Source organism: Phyllostomus discolor, chromosome 15 (assembly GCF_004126475.2).
Source record: "Phyllostomus discolor isolate MPI-MPIP mPhyDis1 chromosome 15, mPhyDis1.pri.v3, whole genome shotgun sequence".
Taxonomy (NCBI): Eukaryota; Metazoa; Chordata; class Mammalia; order Chiroptera; family Phyllostomidae; genus Phyllostomus; species Phyllostomus discolor.
Window position 1 is genome coordinate 14886342 of NC_040917.2, and position 14856 is coordinate 14901197.

Here is a 14856-nt window from a genome sequence, read left to right on the forward strand (position 1 = left end):
AAAAATGCCATGAAGGAGGCTTAGGGCAGATCAAAGCAGGCTGGGGGGAGGCCAGGCGAGAGGCAGGGCCCTGCCCGTGCTGCTGTGCCTTAGAACCACCAGGGGAGTCTTCAAGCCGAATGCTCCCCGAGGCCCGGCCCAACCCAATTAAACAAAGCGTCAGGACTTTTTAAAAAGCGTCCTTGATGATTCTAAAGTTCACCCAGAGATGAAGAGTTCGCCCAGGGAGCGGGGAGGGAGAGAAAAGTTGGGTACACCCTGAGCCAAAGGGGTGTCAGGCCCACCCCTCACCTCCCCTTTAAGGCCATGCAAATGTTCGGTGCCAGAGGACAAGGGGACAGTTAATGCACCTGGCTCTAAAGGTGGCCCTGCCCAGTTTGGTGGTTCTGGAGGTAGAGTGGGGGCTCCCACTGCTCAGACACCCCAGAGGGGCACCAAAGCAGCCTGGGCCTCTTGATTTTGTCTCCCTTCTTCCTGATCACCTCCCCTCCCCTGAGCCTGCACCACCATCCTCACCGTCTAAATCTTCCCAGCTCAGATGACACCTCCTACCCACTTAACAAGCGAATGCATCGCACCTGCTGTGCACCTGGCCCAGGTTTCTGGAGCAGGAAGTGGAGACACGCTTCCTGCCTGAAGCTGCTCACAACAGAGGGACCCTGGGAATCACCGACAGTGCGGGACGTGCCATGGGGTCCCAGGAGCCCCGAGGCAGGGCTGTGAAATCAACCAAGGTCTGCCCAAGGGGGCTTGCGGTTTTCTGGTGGGATGGGACACGTGAGCCAAGCTTAGTGCCCCTTAAGGGGGCACTAGGATTCCCTGGATGCTTTCTCAGTCCCTCACGGCCTCAATTAACAACCCCTTTTTCCCTGTGCCCACGGCATGCTGCCCCCTTTCTCTACCAGGTGACAGTGTGTACACGGCTGCATCTGCAAACAGAAGGGAGGCCCTTGGGTTCAAGGAGGGTGTCTCACTCACCTGGGTAACCCCAGGCCCAGCACGGCACCTGGTGCACAGTAGGTACTCAATGAATGATTGTTGAACTAAATACAATTATGGGTCTCACTTTCTCTGGGTAGGAAGCAGCAAAGCCAGGGCCTTCCACATGGCCACACACTTAGGCCTCTGTGGGCCCAGGCCCTGCATCTCCCTGCTGTCAGGACCCGTGTTCACTCCAAGCACCGGTGGGGAGAAGGCGGGGCAGCTGAGGAGGTTTCTGAAACTGGGGCCTTGAAGAAAGCCAACAGCAAGAAGGAATGAGGAGGGCTTCGAGGCTTACAGGGAGGGTGAGGGGCCATGCAGATGCCCACCCGGCAAGGAGGACCGGGAACCAGGAGCCTGCAAGGACAGACTCTCTGGAGGGCACCTAGTGGACAGGACTGCTCCCACAAGGGGACCAGGCAGACCCCACAGATGTGCTCCAGGCCTGCGCACAATTCACAGAAGGGATAAAGGAGAAGGAGAGGGACTGAGCAGGGCCTGGGGGTGTTCTTGAAGAAGAAAGGGGGTTAGAAGAAAAGACAGCTCACTGGCGTGTGACCAGTGCACATGATCAGAAGGTCAGTGTGGAAGAGAAACATGGCCGGAGGCCACGGGGAAACACTGAATGGCCAGCATGGGGCCAGGTGCCCCTCACAGGACAAGCTCACTTAGGCCTCAATGCTTATCCCACCGGGGCGGGAGGTGGTCAAGGATCTGCCTGCGTGTTTTGTTTTGTTTTGTTTTGTCTTCAGAATACAGTGGCTCAGGCCCCTCTGTCCCAGAGATTTTGATCTGGGCAGGAAGGGACCGTGAAATGTATGGTTTTGGGTGTTTTTTTTGTAGGGGGAGTTGGAAATAAAGGAAACTAATATATGTAAAGTGCTTAGAAGGGCTCACATAAGCATTCAATAAATGTTAACTCCTTATTTATTATTATCCAAAAAGTGCATATTGAATATCTACTCTGTGCAGCACTGGAATAATCAACGCTGATAAGCCAACACCACCACCCTCTCGGAGTTGACAGCTTGTAGAGGGAGAGGTTGAAACGAGTGGGTTCAAAGAGTGCTACATCCCATCCACCATCAAGGCCTGTCTTTCCTGCCCCCTAAATCCACCCACTTCTCTCCATCCTCACTGCCCGCAACCCTGGTCCACACCAGCCTCCCTTCTTACCAGGATGGTTCCCTGGTTTTCTCTGCCTGCAGTCTTGCAACAGGATTACAGGGGGGTTGTCTAAAGGCACCTCTTCCTCCTCCTCTCCTGCCAGTTCCCAAATCGCTCCTAGAGCATGCTGCCAGGGGACGAAACAAGACAACCAAATGGGATGGACCAGATCTGGTGGCTTTCTTTCACGGACATCACGCCTAGCGTGGTACGGTTCCCGCGATGCGTGTGCAGGGTGTGTGTATTGGACGCCATCTAGTGGACAGTGGGGCAACTTTTTTTCCAGGCTATGAATAAACTCCCCAAACTGGAGGCCGGCTTCCCAATATTCCAGGGTTAGTACAGAGCAAGATTTAAAAATTAAAGATTACTCTTGACCCCACAATTAGGTCGATGTGGCAAAGGAGATTTACAGCCTACAGGCACCCTGCCTATCACTGTGCTAAGTAGAGGCTTTCAACAATGAACCAGATGGCCTTTGACCTCAAGTATACCCAGGTTAAACTCATAAACCAGCTATGGGAGTAGATTATTATAATATAGGATTCGGCATACAGCTGAGGAGAGTCCATGAGGTTAAACTAGTCTCTGGGCAGCTTTGAGAGGAGGTTTCTTAGGTTATGACCCCAGGGTTCAGTCCCTGGTTGTGGAGAGGGCGCTGCCCTCCATGCCCCACCCGAGGTTAATCCAGGAGACCAAAATCTGGCTCCCTGAGTCTGAATCATCACAGACCTGCTCACCGCCACTTCCCTACACCCCTGCCCATGCCTTCATCTCCCAATGAGAGAATGCCTCTTTCCAGAACAGTAGCCCTGAACTCACATAAAGTAATTGTGCTCCTAAAGGGACAGTGTGGGGAGCACATGGACGAGGCCAGCTGCGCTCTGTCCCACTCTGCCACTCGGCAGCTGGGTGACCTTTGGAAAATCTCATTACCTCAGGCCTCAGCTGTAAACCCAGGACACGGCTCCAAGACCTCTTCCCCTTTAAAAAGTCTGGAGTTTTTGCTGCATGTTATTATATTCCAGGGAATTAAATCCAACTCCATTATTTCTCAATAAGTCAAATAACAAATCACCGCATAATAGGGTTCTACTGTCATTCAAAAAATCAAATCTGAAAATAAATCGTGTGTATTTAGTCATAACAAAATGTCCTGCCCTCTAAAATTGTAGAGAAGACAGAAGCACAGAAAGTTGATGCTATTTAAAAAAAAAAAAAAGCAAAGAATTTTTGAAAACTAAATCATAACAGTTGAAAAGTTCCTCTGTGGGAATATGGTTAGTAAATCTGCAATCTGATTAGAATTATGTAACAATTTACAAAGCCGCTCTGTGTCACTAACACCAAGATGCTCAGCTGGATCATCATGGCACTGTGGGTGGGTGATGCAATTTCCCTCTTTTTTTTTAAAGATTTTATTTATTTATTTTTACAGAGGGAAGGGAAGGAGAAAGAGAGAAACATCAATGTGCGGTTGCTGGGGGCCATGGTCTGCAACCCAGGCATATGCCCTGACTGGGAATTGAACCTGGGACACTTTGGTTCACAGCCCGCGCTCAATCCACTGAGCTATGCCAGCCAGGGCTGCAATTTCCCTCTTGAACTGGCGAGCTATCTGTAGCTTTATTTTCTTCCCTTTCTTCCTTTATATGTTGGAAAGGAAAAGGGGAGAGGGGAGGGAAGGGGAGAAAAAGGACTAAAATAAGATCAGCCAAGTCGCTAAGAGTAGTACCTGGAGCCAACACACAGTCACCGCCAGACATAGGAGCAAGTACGCTGGCCACAGATGGAGCTTGCCAATCAGCCTGTGGAACAAACAGACATGGGTTTTATCTGCAACTTTTGGACAGAGTATACAGGAGCCACAACGTTATCACCAAGAGGGCATTTAAGGATGACATAGTTGGCAACCCAGAGGCCAAATGATCATGCCTGATTTGGTTACTCTCCGAGTAAATTCTCTTATTTGTTCCATGACGTAATCCACTTATTCTCTTTACCTTCAACGTATTTAACACATACAAATTTCGGATTCTTGCCCACGTCTCATAATCTGCTTGCCTATTCAACATCCACGTCTCTTAAGTGACTAGCCTTCTTCCTCTCTGTGCTTTAGCAAGGTTTATGAGTTCCATTCACCCTAGTTACTTTTCTCGTCCTCTATAGCAGAGTTGAATATTCTCAAACACAGCATACACTGTTATAATAGTGTTTTCAACAAACAGGATAAAATGCACAGGATTGAAAAAGAAACGTTATAAAAATAGAGTTCTACATTAAATAGCAAGATCTAGTAGCAGCAGGTCTTTTAACTACTGCAACTTCCAAGTAGTGATAAGCTTGACAACAAATACTGAGTTGTCTTCCACACCTGTGAAGTTATATGAAAACATCTGGGATGACCGGCTGCCAAAGTCACAGGTCTATACATACTCCTGGGGTTTGTATTCATGCACTTAAATTCACTATTAAGGCGATGTTAGATTTCAGTATTTGGTCCCGACGGTCTGCAGACTGCAGTTAGCACCCCACCGAGGGTCAGCCGGAGTTGACCTCCCTTGGGCAGAACAACCACATTCCGGAGCAGGCCCAGCGCCTTCCAAATCTGGCGCCCTCAGGGGACAGAGGACACGCTTGTGAAAAGGGAGCGCGGGCAGAATTAATTGGGAGAGCAAGGAAACCTTCCAGGGAACAGAAAGGTTAAAGGGGTGGTGCCGAACCCTCCTCGGAGCTACAGGCTCGGAGCAAGCCCAGGCTCTGCGAGCAGCAGTAAGGACAACCCGCCTAACCCACGCAGCCGCAGGCGCCGCCGAAGCACCACCCACCGCCGCCGGCCTCCGGCGCGCGCGCCGAAGGCCCCGCCCCTTGAACGCGTGCGCCGGGGGCGTTCCCGCCGCCAGGCCTCAACAATCTATCCGGGAGCGGCGGGTGGTCGACGCTACGTGCTCGGGCTCCGGAGGGGGGCGGGCTGACGGCCGACGCACGCACGCGAGGGGCGGTGAGGCGGTGGCAGCGTGTGTTCAGGTGGTGGCGTCGGCTCGCAGAGCTGCAGCTGCTCGAGTAGGAGGATGGCGGAGTCCTCGGACAAGCTCTACCGGGTCGAGTACGCGAAGAGCGGGCGCGCCTCTTGCAAGAAATGCAGCGAGAGCATCCCCAAGGACTCGCTCCGGATGGCCATCATGGTGCAGGTGCGAGCGAGAGGGCCGCTTTGTGCGCGGCGTAGCTTCGTGTCCGGGAAGCGTGGGGGGAGGGCTCGCCCGGAGGAGCGGGACGAGCCGGCCCGGCCGAGCCCACTCGGGGCCTGTGGGCGCTGCTGCTCCGGACCTTCTGGAAGACGTTACTGATCTTGAACGGAAAGCCCAGGAAATAGAGTTGGGAGCTGGGGGTGCTTTTTGCTTTGTAAGAATGAGGAACCGTTTCTGTTAACATTCGCCCCGGGGGAGGGGGGCGCGGCGCAGCTCGGAATGTGTGCGTGGTCTTTTGAGCCTCGTCTTATTTTTGCCTACTTTGTTCTAGAAGACTTTTTTGTTCTCCATTGATGGTGACGTCTGGCATGAGAGGATTCTGTTTTAAACCTATTTTTGGTTATTATTTCAACACCCGCTCACTTTCGGCTTTTTTAATTATGCAAAACTGCGCGTCAGTGTCATTTTTGTACTGTGCATTCCCTTTTGGCCTGATTTGTGGTTTAAAATAACATTTCCCCAAACTTTTCGGGTTCCTACTCGAGTTCTCTTGATGCAATTTGCTGCTCTCGGGTTTAAGTAAGAGTGACTTTGGGGGTTCCTCACAGGGACTTGTTGACAGATTGGGGATCCCCCTTCTGCGTTCTCTTAGGCTTCGGAGAAGCCCGCGGCTGTTGGAGTGGCCTGTGGGGTGCTGTGTCTGAAGGCCCCTGCCAAGGGGGTTCCTGCCTCCTCCAGCTTCATTTTGCTCCTGTGTGCCCGTGCAGTCCGGATTCTCACCTGCCCTGTCTCCCCACCTCCAACGTAAAGCCATCTATTATCCAACCTTAGTGCTCGTGGTCAGGGTAACTTGATTTTCCCTCCGTGCAGGGAGGCAGTGATGTGTTTTAGAAATGACCGGAGAGCCCTTACTGGGGTTTCAGTAGTCCTGGGGCAGAGGGGAGTGGGTGTGAGTACTTGGGTCATCTCATTCCTGACCCAGCAGGGACTTGGGGCTGTTATCTGGGTATCCTCAGGGCTCACCTAGCTCAGTACCTGACACAGTATTTACTCATCCAGTACACACTCGTTGAGCACCTAGGCCCTGTGTTGGCTGCTAGGGGCACAAAGAGAGACTCAGCCCTTGGAAGCTGCACTTTGGTTAAAAGGCTGGTCAACATTGCTGCCTAGGGGTGGATGCCACCTGCTGGAGCTGTGCCTTAGGCACTATGTGTAGGACGGGAGCTTGGTTAGGAGTCCTTGCTCACAGAAGTGGCAGGAAGTTGAGGGTGAGGGTGGATTGGCAGATCTGCCCCCACCCCACCCCCGTCTTGGAACCTACCAGGAATGCATGGGCAGGCTGCTCTTACAAAGCTCTCTCCTCCTACAGGGGCTCTGAACCTGGGGTCTGTGGGGTATGGGTAGCAGGTCCCTGAGTGGAGGTGAGAACTAACCTCCAGATGGAAGTCACTTCCTTCCGTTGCAAGCATAAGCCCCAAAGGCGTATTAGCAGTACTTGCGGTTTTGTGTCACCATCAGTAATTATAGGTATTTTCATATCACCTTACATTTGTTGGGAATTTTCCTACATGTTCATTTACGCTCATCACTGCTTCAAGATTACTGTGGGTAGCTCATGGGTTACTATAGTCCAGTAAGCTTTTTTAAGTGTTTTGTTAACTGTCAGTGTAGTTGGTTCCCTTTGTGAGCCTTTGTTTTTTGTCCTGCACTTTTCAATGTAATGCAGACAAGGGGACGCTCTTCTGTTGAGGACAGACAGAAAAACTAAGTGTAGCCGGTGCGATGAGCAAGGACACTGAGGACAAAGAGGAAGGGGGGTCTGTCGGGGGAGTGTGGGATGGCTCCACTGAGGAACCAACTCCTGGACCTACTAAATTCTAATGTTCTGGGCCCTCTTTTGGCAGACTTGATAGTGAAGGAGATTCTTTGTTATTAAAAGTAAGTTTGGTTGTCAGTCATTGTCATTAGGGAGTGGAGTTTTAATTCAGAATATAAAGTTGGACTTGTAGACTGCTGGGGTGGAGGCTGCCAAAAAGAGGCCATTCTTCTCTCACTTGGATCTTAAAACCTCCTTTTACATTTGTTTGGGAGGCCTGTGCTGGGAGTATCAGATCCCTGAAACCTAAGCTGATCCACCCTGGAGCAGCCTTGAGGGGATGAACCGGGCGGAGGCTGTGGCTGGTGAGCCAGCGCCCTCCCGGCTTGAGAGGGTTAGGGTTAGGGCACACGGAGTCCTCAGAGAGGGTGTGATGAGGGTCCATCCCCTTCCTGGGGTGGGCGGGCAGTGGAGCAGCTGGGTGGGGACCCTGGTGTGGGGTAGGTGCTCTGCACACGAAGATTCTGCCGCTACCAGAGCCATGTGTCTGCCCAGCGATGGCCATAGTCTTTCGACCTTGGCCCAGTTCTCTTCGTGTCACATCGTCCTCGGTCCTAAGGTCCACGGCAAAGCTTTGCTTTGGTCCAAGGTTCTTCCTCTTGAGGCGGCTGGGGCCCCCAGTCCCCCATGCATGGAAGCACTGCACCCAGACCGAGGTTGAGGGCAGGTGTGAGGCCCTGATGGAGCCGAGAAGATACGACACAGCCACGAGTTGCGGTGTGGGGGCAAAGCCACTGAGCCGTGTGTCCTCCGCATGAGCGTGGCCAGCACTGGGCAGAGGAGGGCTAGACAGGCACCGAGGCGGGAAGAGCCGGGCGAAGGCCGCGGCAGGTGTTGTCCAAGATGGCCTGGTGCTTGAGGATGCGTCTGCTGCCCTGCGGAGAGCGTGAGGACCAGAACGCAAGTGGCCCCGTCCCCACAACTCCGCCCTGAAAGTTCTGTGCTGTTTATTTTTAACAGTGTTGTAATATTTTTGTTTCATGTGTGTAACATTTGACTTTCTGTTATGTAAAAGCAGGTGTTTGAGGCCTCCCTTGCTTCCGCCAGAACCATTTGTGTATTTTTAAGTAGCTCTTCCTGCCCAGCAGTGTAGTGGAAAGAACTGAGGTGTCGGTCCCTACCCCCCCCCCAGAAGCAGCCGTGGGTGCCAAGGACCAAGTAAATGTCACTGTTCATCCCACTTTGCCAGTCACTGTCACCTCCACTCTGTAAAGCCTGGGAGTGCCCGGCACTGTGACAGTGAAAGGCCTGTTACTGTCCAGTCGGTAACAACCCAGACGCAAAGGACAGAAAGGCTGCCGTGAGAGGTGACCGCTTTGCCACGTGGCCCGACTGCCCAGGACCTGCAGCAGGAAGTGGCAGGCTGGCGACTGGCTGCAGAATCCTGTCGTCTGCCCTGGCTGGCCTGCTTTCCTGACCCGTTCCCTTCCCCGCTCCCTCCCTCCCTCCCTTCCTCTCTCTCCCTCTCTCACAGAAGTAAACTCATCCCATCCGCATCCATGTGTCTGCTGCGTGCCTGCCATGTGTCTGACACACTTTCTCGGCCTTGCTCGTTATCTGGGACTAGCTCCTCATTATCCTAACTGCAGAGGCACTTCCGGGGCCGTGCAGGCCCTCTGAGTCTGGGCCTGCCTCTCCTGGGCAGACACGGTGGAATTGGGACACAGGACAGGCATCCCGTGTGCGGGTACTGTGCTCAGAGGGAAAGCCTGTCACTGAAACGAAGTGGCATGTGCTTAGAAAGGAGCACGGACAGAGTCCTGTTCAAAAATGCCACCGTCCCCAGGGTGTCCTGTGTCCTGAGAGTGTGGGCTTTAGCAGGCAGCAGCTTTCTTAGCTGTTAGGGAAGACCCTGGAGAGAAACGTGGAGCGGGGGCTGCTGTTTCCCATCCGTCTGCAGCTTGTCCCGGGCCATGTGGGCACTCGGGCGAGCCGCCCCCGTGTCACAGAGAAGAAAACCAGGGCTGTTTTGCTGTTGTGGGCTGGGCTCGAGGCTGCATTGGAGATGAACTCAGTGTTCATTTACCTCCCTCTGATCCTCATCCTTCTAGTCTCCCATGTTCGATGGCAAAGTGCCACACTGGTACCACTTCTCCTGCTTCTGGAAGGTCGGCCACACCATCTGGCAGCCTGATGTCGAGGTGGATGGCTTCTCTGAGCTCCGCTGGGATGACCAGCAGAAAGTTAAAAAGACTGCGGAGGCCGGAGGAGTGACAGGTGCGTACACACCAGGGAGGCAGCAGGTGTCACCGCCAACCCCAGAGCTTACGGGAAAGCTTTTCCGAGAGAGCAGAGAGACAGTTCTCCAGCTTGCCCGTCCCTGTTTCACACGTGTGCGTGCAGAGAAGAAAGGGTCTGTGTTACTTCAGCCCCACCTCATCGATCCAGCTCCGTCCTAGTGCAGGATATTTTATTTTTCCAGATGCCTGAAATGTGGCCTTTAAAGTTGTTTATTATTAATAGACTACTTTTTTAGAGCAGTTTTGGGTTCACAGCAAAATCACACAGAAAGTGGAGAGAAGTCCCTAATGCCCCCGGCCCCCCCAGAAGCACAGCCTTCCTCGCCATCACTGTCCTTCACCGGAGTGCAGCGTTTGTCCTACTCCTGGCGGAGGAGGGGCAGTCAGCCTTGGAGCTTATCTGAGTACTTTCTGCAGTGAGGGAGGGGCTCCGGAGGAAGAGGAGGGGGTGGAAAGGGAGACCTCCGGACATTGTGTTGTGTCAAAGAGCCCGTCTGAGAAAGGTTTTTTTATTTTATGGCCAGAAAAGAAGCTCTGTCAACCAACCACAGGGTTAGAAATGGCGTAGATAAGAGGGACCGACGGGATGGCTCAGAACACACGGTGCCCTGGCAGTAAAGGATCCCTGGGGAGGCGGAAGCGGGGGCGGACAGGGGCACTGGCGCTGCACTGACGCCGTTGAGACGAGCGTCGCGATGTGTCTGCTTCTTCAGGCAAAGGCCAAGACGGAGTTGGGAGCAAGACGGAGAAGACGCTGGGCGACTTCGCAGTGGAGTACGCCAAGTCCAACAGGAGCACGTGCAAGGGCTGCCTGGAGAAGATAGAGAAGGTGAGGGCCCGGCGCGCAGACCTGCTCTGGGTGTCTCACATCGGTGTCACCGGTATCTCGAGAGAAAGGAGGAACGGGTTTAAGTGCAAGCTCAGCACTAGTGGTCAGAAGTAAGGGGAATATCTTAGTCGAGGCGGGAGGTGACCGTGGCTTTTCTTTCAGCCAGATCTGGCCCTAATTACTCGTGGTCCAGTCCTCGTGGCTTTCAGCTGCATCTGCTGTTAGGAGACGGGGCTGGGGAGGTGGGATTGGAAAGCGATTGCATGAAGGTCTCTTCTGGGCTTGGCAGCGGCTGAGAGAAGGCTGGTGGTCTGTGTTTTACAGCCGGGTGAAGTGTAAGGGCTGAGTTTCTTCCCCGGAGGAAGCCTCCGGGTTTCTTCTCCTTCACCAGAGGAATGTCCTTAGCCACTGTTTCCTACCAGTTGTCATCCCTGAAGGGTGACGGCCAGCGGGGTGGAATGGGTGCTGTCTGAGTAGCAGGGGGACGAGGGTGGCAGGGCAGGCCTGTGTCCTCCAGCCTCGTCACTCTCCTCCGATCTCATTAGTCTGAGGTTCCTGCCTCCTTGGAGTATGGTGCCAGAAATTGGGGGTGGGGGGGCGTCAGTGGGATTTAGAAAGGAAAGTCATGACATCGCTGGATCTTCTTCCTCTGCCTTCAGCCACTGCAAATTTGAGGCAAAGGTTTAGGTTCCCAGGGGAGTGTCGGAAGCTGTGTGCTGCTGCTGGGCTGGAAACGGAGTTCTGCAGAGCGCCGGCACCCTTTGTGTGCAGTTGTCCGGATCTAGGGCTCACAGGCGTGGAGCTCTCCTGGGGAGCTCTCCTAGGGACGACTGGCCTGGAACTGTGGGCCTGGGCAGGGTGGCAGGACGGGGTTGGATAGAACAGGGTGGGGGTGGAGCAGAAAAATCCCTGCTGGGAGGAGGGGCCTCCTCTTGGCCTCTGGGCCTGCAGTGTAGCGTCCCAGTGCAGTTCAAGGGCACGGCTCTGCCCCAGCCTACTATGTTAGTGTTCTTAGGCCTGTTCCAGGTCAGCAGGACATCCTCAGGAAATCCTTATGCTAACCAGTAGTCATTGGCACCAACTCCACACCAGTAGGAATCCCAATTTGGGGTGCAGTGAAGAAGGGAACTTTATTCAGTGCAAACAGCTCAATGGTGATACAGCACGGCCGTGAAAATAGCACCACAGAGCTGGGGACATGCATTCCATCTTCAGTGGTCTCCCAGCCAGAGGGGGCTTTTATGGACAGAAATCCCTGCCCCTGCTCTGTGATTATTCCATCCTCACGCAAATAAAGACTCCATATTCTCACAGTTTGGTCCAAAAGGCACTGCCCTGATTGGTCAGAATAGAGCCACTCTGATTGGCAGAGCTATGCAGCTCTGATTGAATGGGGAAAGCCTCATTTCTGTTGGTTGAAATAGACCTGCAGGAATTCTTGTAGAAGGGCTGACTCAGGTGGCAGAAACAGTGCACCAGGCAGTTCAGTGCCACTTGTCTCTGAAGTTCCTGCGTGCGGGCACTCCACGAATTTGCATGAGAGGCCCCTCCGGAGAAACAGCTGCAAGACTCTGGGCTGTGTGTGTGTGTGTGTGTGTGTGTTGTTTTGAGTCCAGTTAGCCACCAGGAGCCTTTCTTAGTAGGCATCTTCCTTCTCAGGGTTCACAGTTACCACTTCTTTGACTTGACCAGACAGGAAGGTAGGTAGCTAGTTGAATCTGAGCCCATTTACAAGGCGGATGCTGGGCCTGGAAGGTAGCACACAGTTCTGCACACAGTTCCTGGTGACATCAAAGAGCCGAAGTCTCCCAGCAGCCCTTGCATGGCCCGTGGGGTGGACCCGAGGTCTTTCTCTAGACAGGTTGTCTTGGTCACCCCTGGGTGTTCATGTGTCACCATCCTTTCTTGTCTCTCTCCTGCAGGGCCAGGTGCGCGTCTCCAAGAAGATGCTGGACCCCGAGAAGCCCCAGCTGGGCATGATCGATCGCTGGTACCACCCACGCTGCTTTGTTGAGAACAGGGAGGAGCTGAACTTCCGGCCCGAGTACAGTGCGAGCCAGCTCAAGGGCTTCGGCCTGCTTGCTGCCGAGGATAAGGAAGACCTGAAGAAGCAGCTCCCGGCAGTCAAGAGCGAAGGGTGGGTGGAGGGCTGTGTGGGTTGCGAGGGCAGTTCAGCGAGGGGCTGGATGGAGGCCCAGAGACCTCACAGACTGCATACACCTGCTGTGCTTCCTCCTCGCCAACCTTGAGAGAGCCAGGGATGCAGACGGGGGCCAGTGCAAGCTGAGCACTCTGCCCTTTCCTGGCCGCGGTAGCAGAGGACTGCGGGATGCTCCTAGTGGTCTGACCCTGTGACCCCTGCACGACCCACCTCCCCATCCCCACGGCCTCCTCCTTTGTGGGTGCATTCCTTTGTGATTGGATATCTCTGAGAAACGGTGCTTGGGAAGATCATGACAGTTTTAAAATGGGGTAGGGGAGCAGTCGATGAGACAGCCCCTAGTTTAGAGTTCAGACTGATACGGATTTCATACGGTTCAGGACGGGAAGCCCTACCAGTGACTTATCTGGAGTCCGGGAGCCCTTCTTACTCGTTCCGGTTTTTCTTCTGGTGCAGACAGGCACATTCAGGGAGATGTGGCAGGGCCGTGCTGTGCGCCGTGCCCCTGGGACAGTGACTGCACCGTGTTAGGATCAGGGTGACCCTGACGTCCCCAAGCAGCTATCCTGCAGTGTCTTAGTTCACAGCACACGAGTTCATTGCACAGCACGTGTGGCTCGGGCCTGTGAGAAAGCTGGGAGATGGGGCCGTGGATTGAATCATCGGGGCACTGCAGCACGTGATGCAGCTGTGGGGAGCATGAGCGCACGCGTGTGCCGCAACAGCCACCAGGATCGATGGAGCGCTTTCGGCATGCGCGGCGCTGTGAGAAACACTGTCGGTGGGGTGTTGCACTTCATCGTCACCACAGTCCTGGAGCGTAGATGGCATCCTTGTCTCTGTTTTCAAGGATAAGGAAGAAATGTGAGGGTTCGGCTCAGGTCTGTGGAGCTCAGACAGCTGGAGTGGAGTCTTGACCCCTGTGGCTCTCCTGCCCTGTTCTTTTAAGGGCCGCCGGTGACCCTCGGTGCCCTCCTCGCGGCAGGGGTGACGCTGCTGAACCCGGTCGGCCGTGCTGGCTGGCCCAGCTGAGGCAGGCTGCTCCGCAGTGCCTAGACTAGCACTCCTGCGGGCTTTTCACAGCAGTGCAGTCTCGCCTCGGAACAGCCGCTTCGCCTTTGGAGCGGCCCCGTGTTTCAGCTGGAAAGGCCCAGCCCCTGACCCTTCTGCTCTGCCTTTCTGCCCCTTAGCCGCGGGCTTTCTCCCTACCAGGAGCCTTCCAGGCTGTCCCGTTAGTGTCAGGAGGTACATGGGGGTTTTGGCATCAGATGGAGCCCGAGCCTTGGATCCTGTGCCGTGTTGTTCCGAGGCCCTGGAGCAGCGCCAGGCCCCCCTCCCTGCCCCCCACAGCAGAGTGTGTTCTGGAGTGGATGGGGTCAGTGCGAACACAGCCCCAGCAGACAGCAGGCAGGGCCTGCGGAGAGGAGAGGAGATGAGATGCTGTGGCACCCAGGCCACTGCGTTTCAGCATTTTCACGGCTCTGGTTCTTTCTTCTGTGTCCGCCTCTTTCAGAAAGAGGAAAGGCGACGAGGTAGATGGCATGGACCGAGTGCCCAAGAAGAAGTCTAAAAAAGAGAAAGACAAGGATAGTAAGCTTGAAAAGGCCCTCAAGGTGAGTCCTGAGCTGTGTGTGTGTGTCCTTCCGCCGGTCCGTCTCGGCTCCCCTCCCCCACTCTGGGAAGGAGGGTCAGGAAGGTGTCTGTGTCCCACTGCCTGCGAGACCTTTAAGAATTCCCAAGGCGATAGCTGTTGTTTAAAAGCGTGGCTCTCCCCCCGGTGGTTTTCTCCCCTCCTCCAAAGAAACAGGTCTCACTTGGAGGAGAACCCACGTTAGACGCCAGGTGCCAGACCGGCAGCCGGGCCGAGGTGGGAGCCGAGAGGTCAGTCCCACCCACCAGCTTCCCACTGCGGCGGCGGGTCCCTGCTGCGGCCACACGGCGCGTCGCTGCGCACCTGGACCTGCAGGGTCGCTTGTGACCATCGGAAGTGATCAAATTTAAGGATGCTGAAGGTTCTTAGCATAGGCACAAACGCCTTGAAGAGACAAAGTTTCATATTTTCTACGTGAAGGTTTCTAGTTTAAAAAAAAAAAAAAGGAATAGAAGGCAATATAGTGAAGAAGGGAAAACTACCCATTGATCAGTTGTCACTGACCAGAGACTCATCACTCTTCATTTTACATACATCGAAACAGAGCACAAATTATTGATCAGAAAATGCTGGGTGTTTGGGGAGCTGGGGGGGAACACTTACTTTCCTTTGGGAACTTGATTTCTGTGAGCCATCCGCCCGGCGCGCTCATGCGAGCGTTCGGTTTCGCCCAGTGGTAGAAACATTCAAGGCAGCTGCTGGTGGTTCCGGTCGTTTGATAAAAATGACAAATTTGGCATGGTTGCCCTTTGTGCAAAGTGAG

General features: G+C 54.1%; 1 protein-coding gene across 2 annotated transcripts in view; it reads left to right on the top strand.

Annotated features, from left to right (window-relative positions):
- The first annotated feature begins 5027 nt into the window (after positions 1-5027).
- The window catches only part of PARP1 (poly(ADP-ribose) polymerase 1), a 31009-nt gene continuing 21180 nt past the window's right edge, over positions 5028-14856 (top strand). Inside the window, exons 1-5 of one of the 2 annotated variants that reach the window (XM_028531210.2) lie at positions 5028-5339; positions 9264-9429; positions 10166-10281; positions 12204-12418; positions 13956-14055. In XM_028531210.2, the coding sequence (XP_028387011.1) occupies positions 5220-5339; positions 9264-9429; positions 10166-10281; positions 12204-12418; positions 13956-14055 (717 nt within the window). In that variant the 5' untranslated portion in view covers positions 5028-5219. The remainder of the gene's footprint in view (positions 5340-9263; positions 9430-10165; positions 10282-12203; positions 12419-13955; positions 14056-14856) is intronic. The other variant, XM_036016196.1, reaches the window with a different exon arrangement.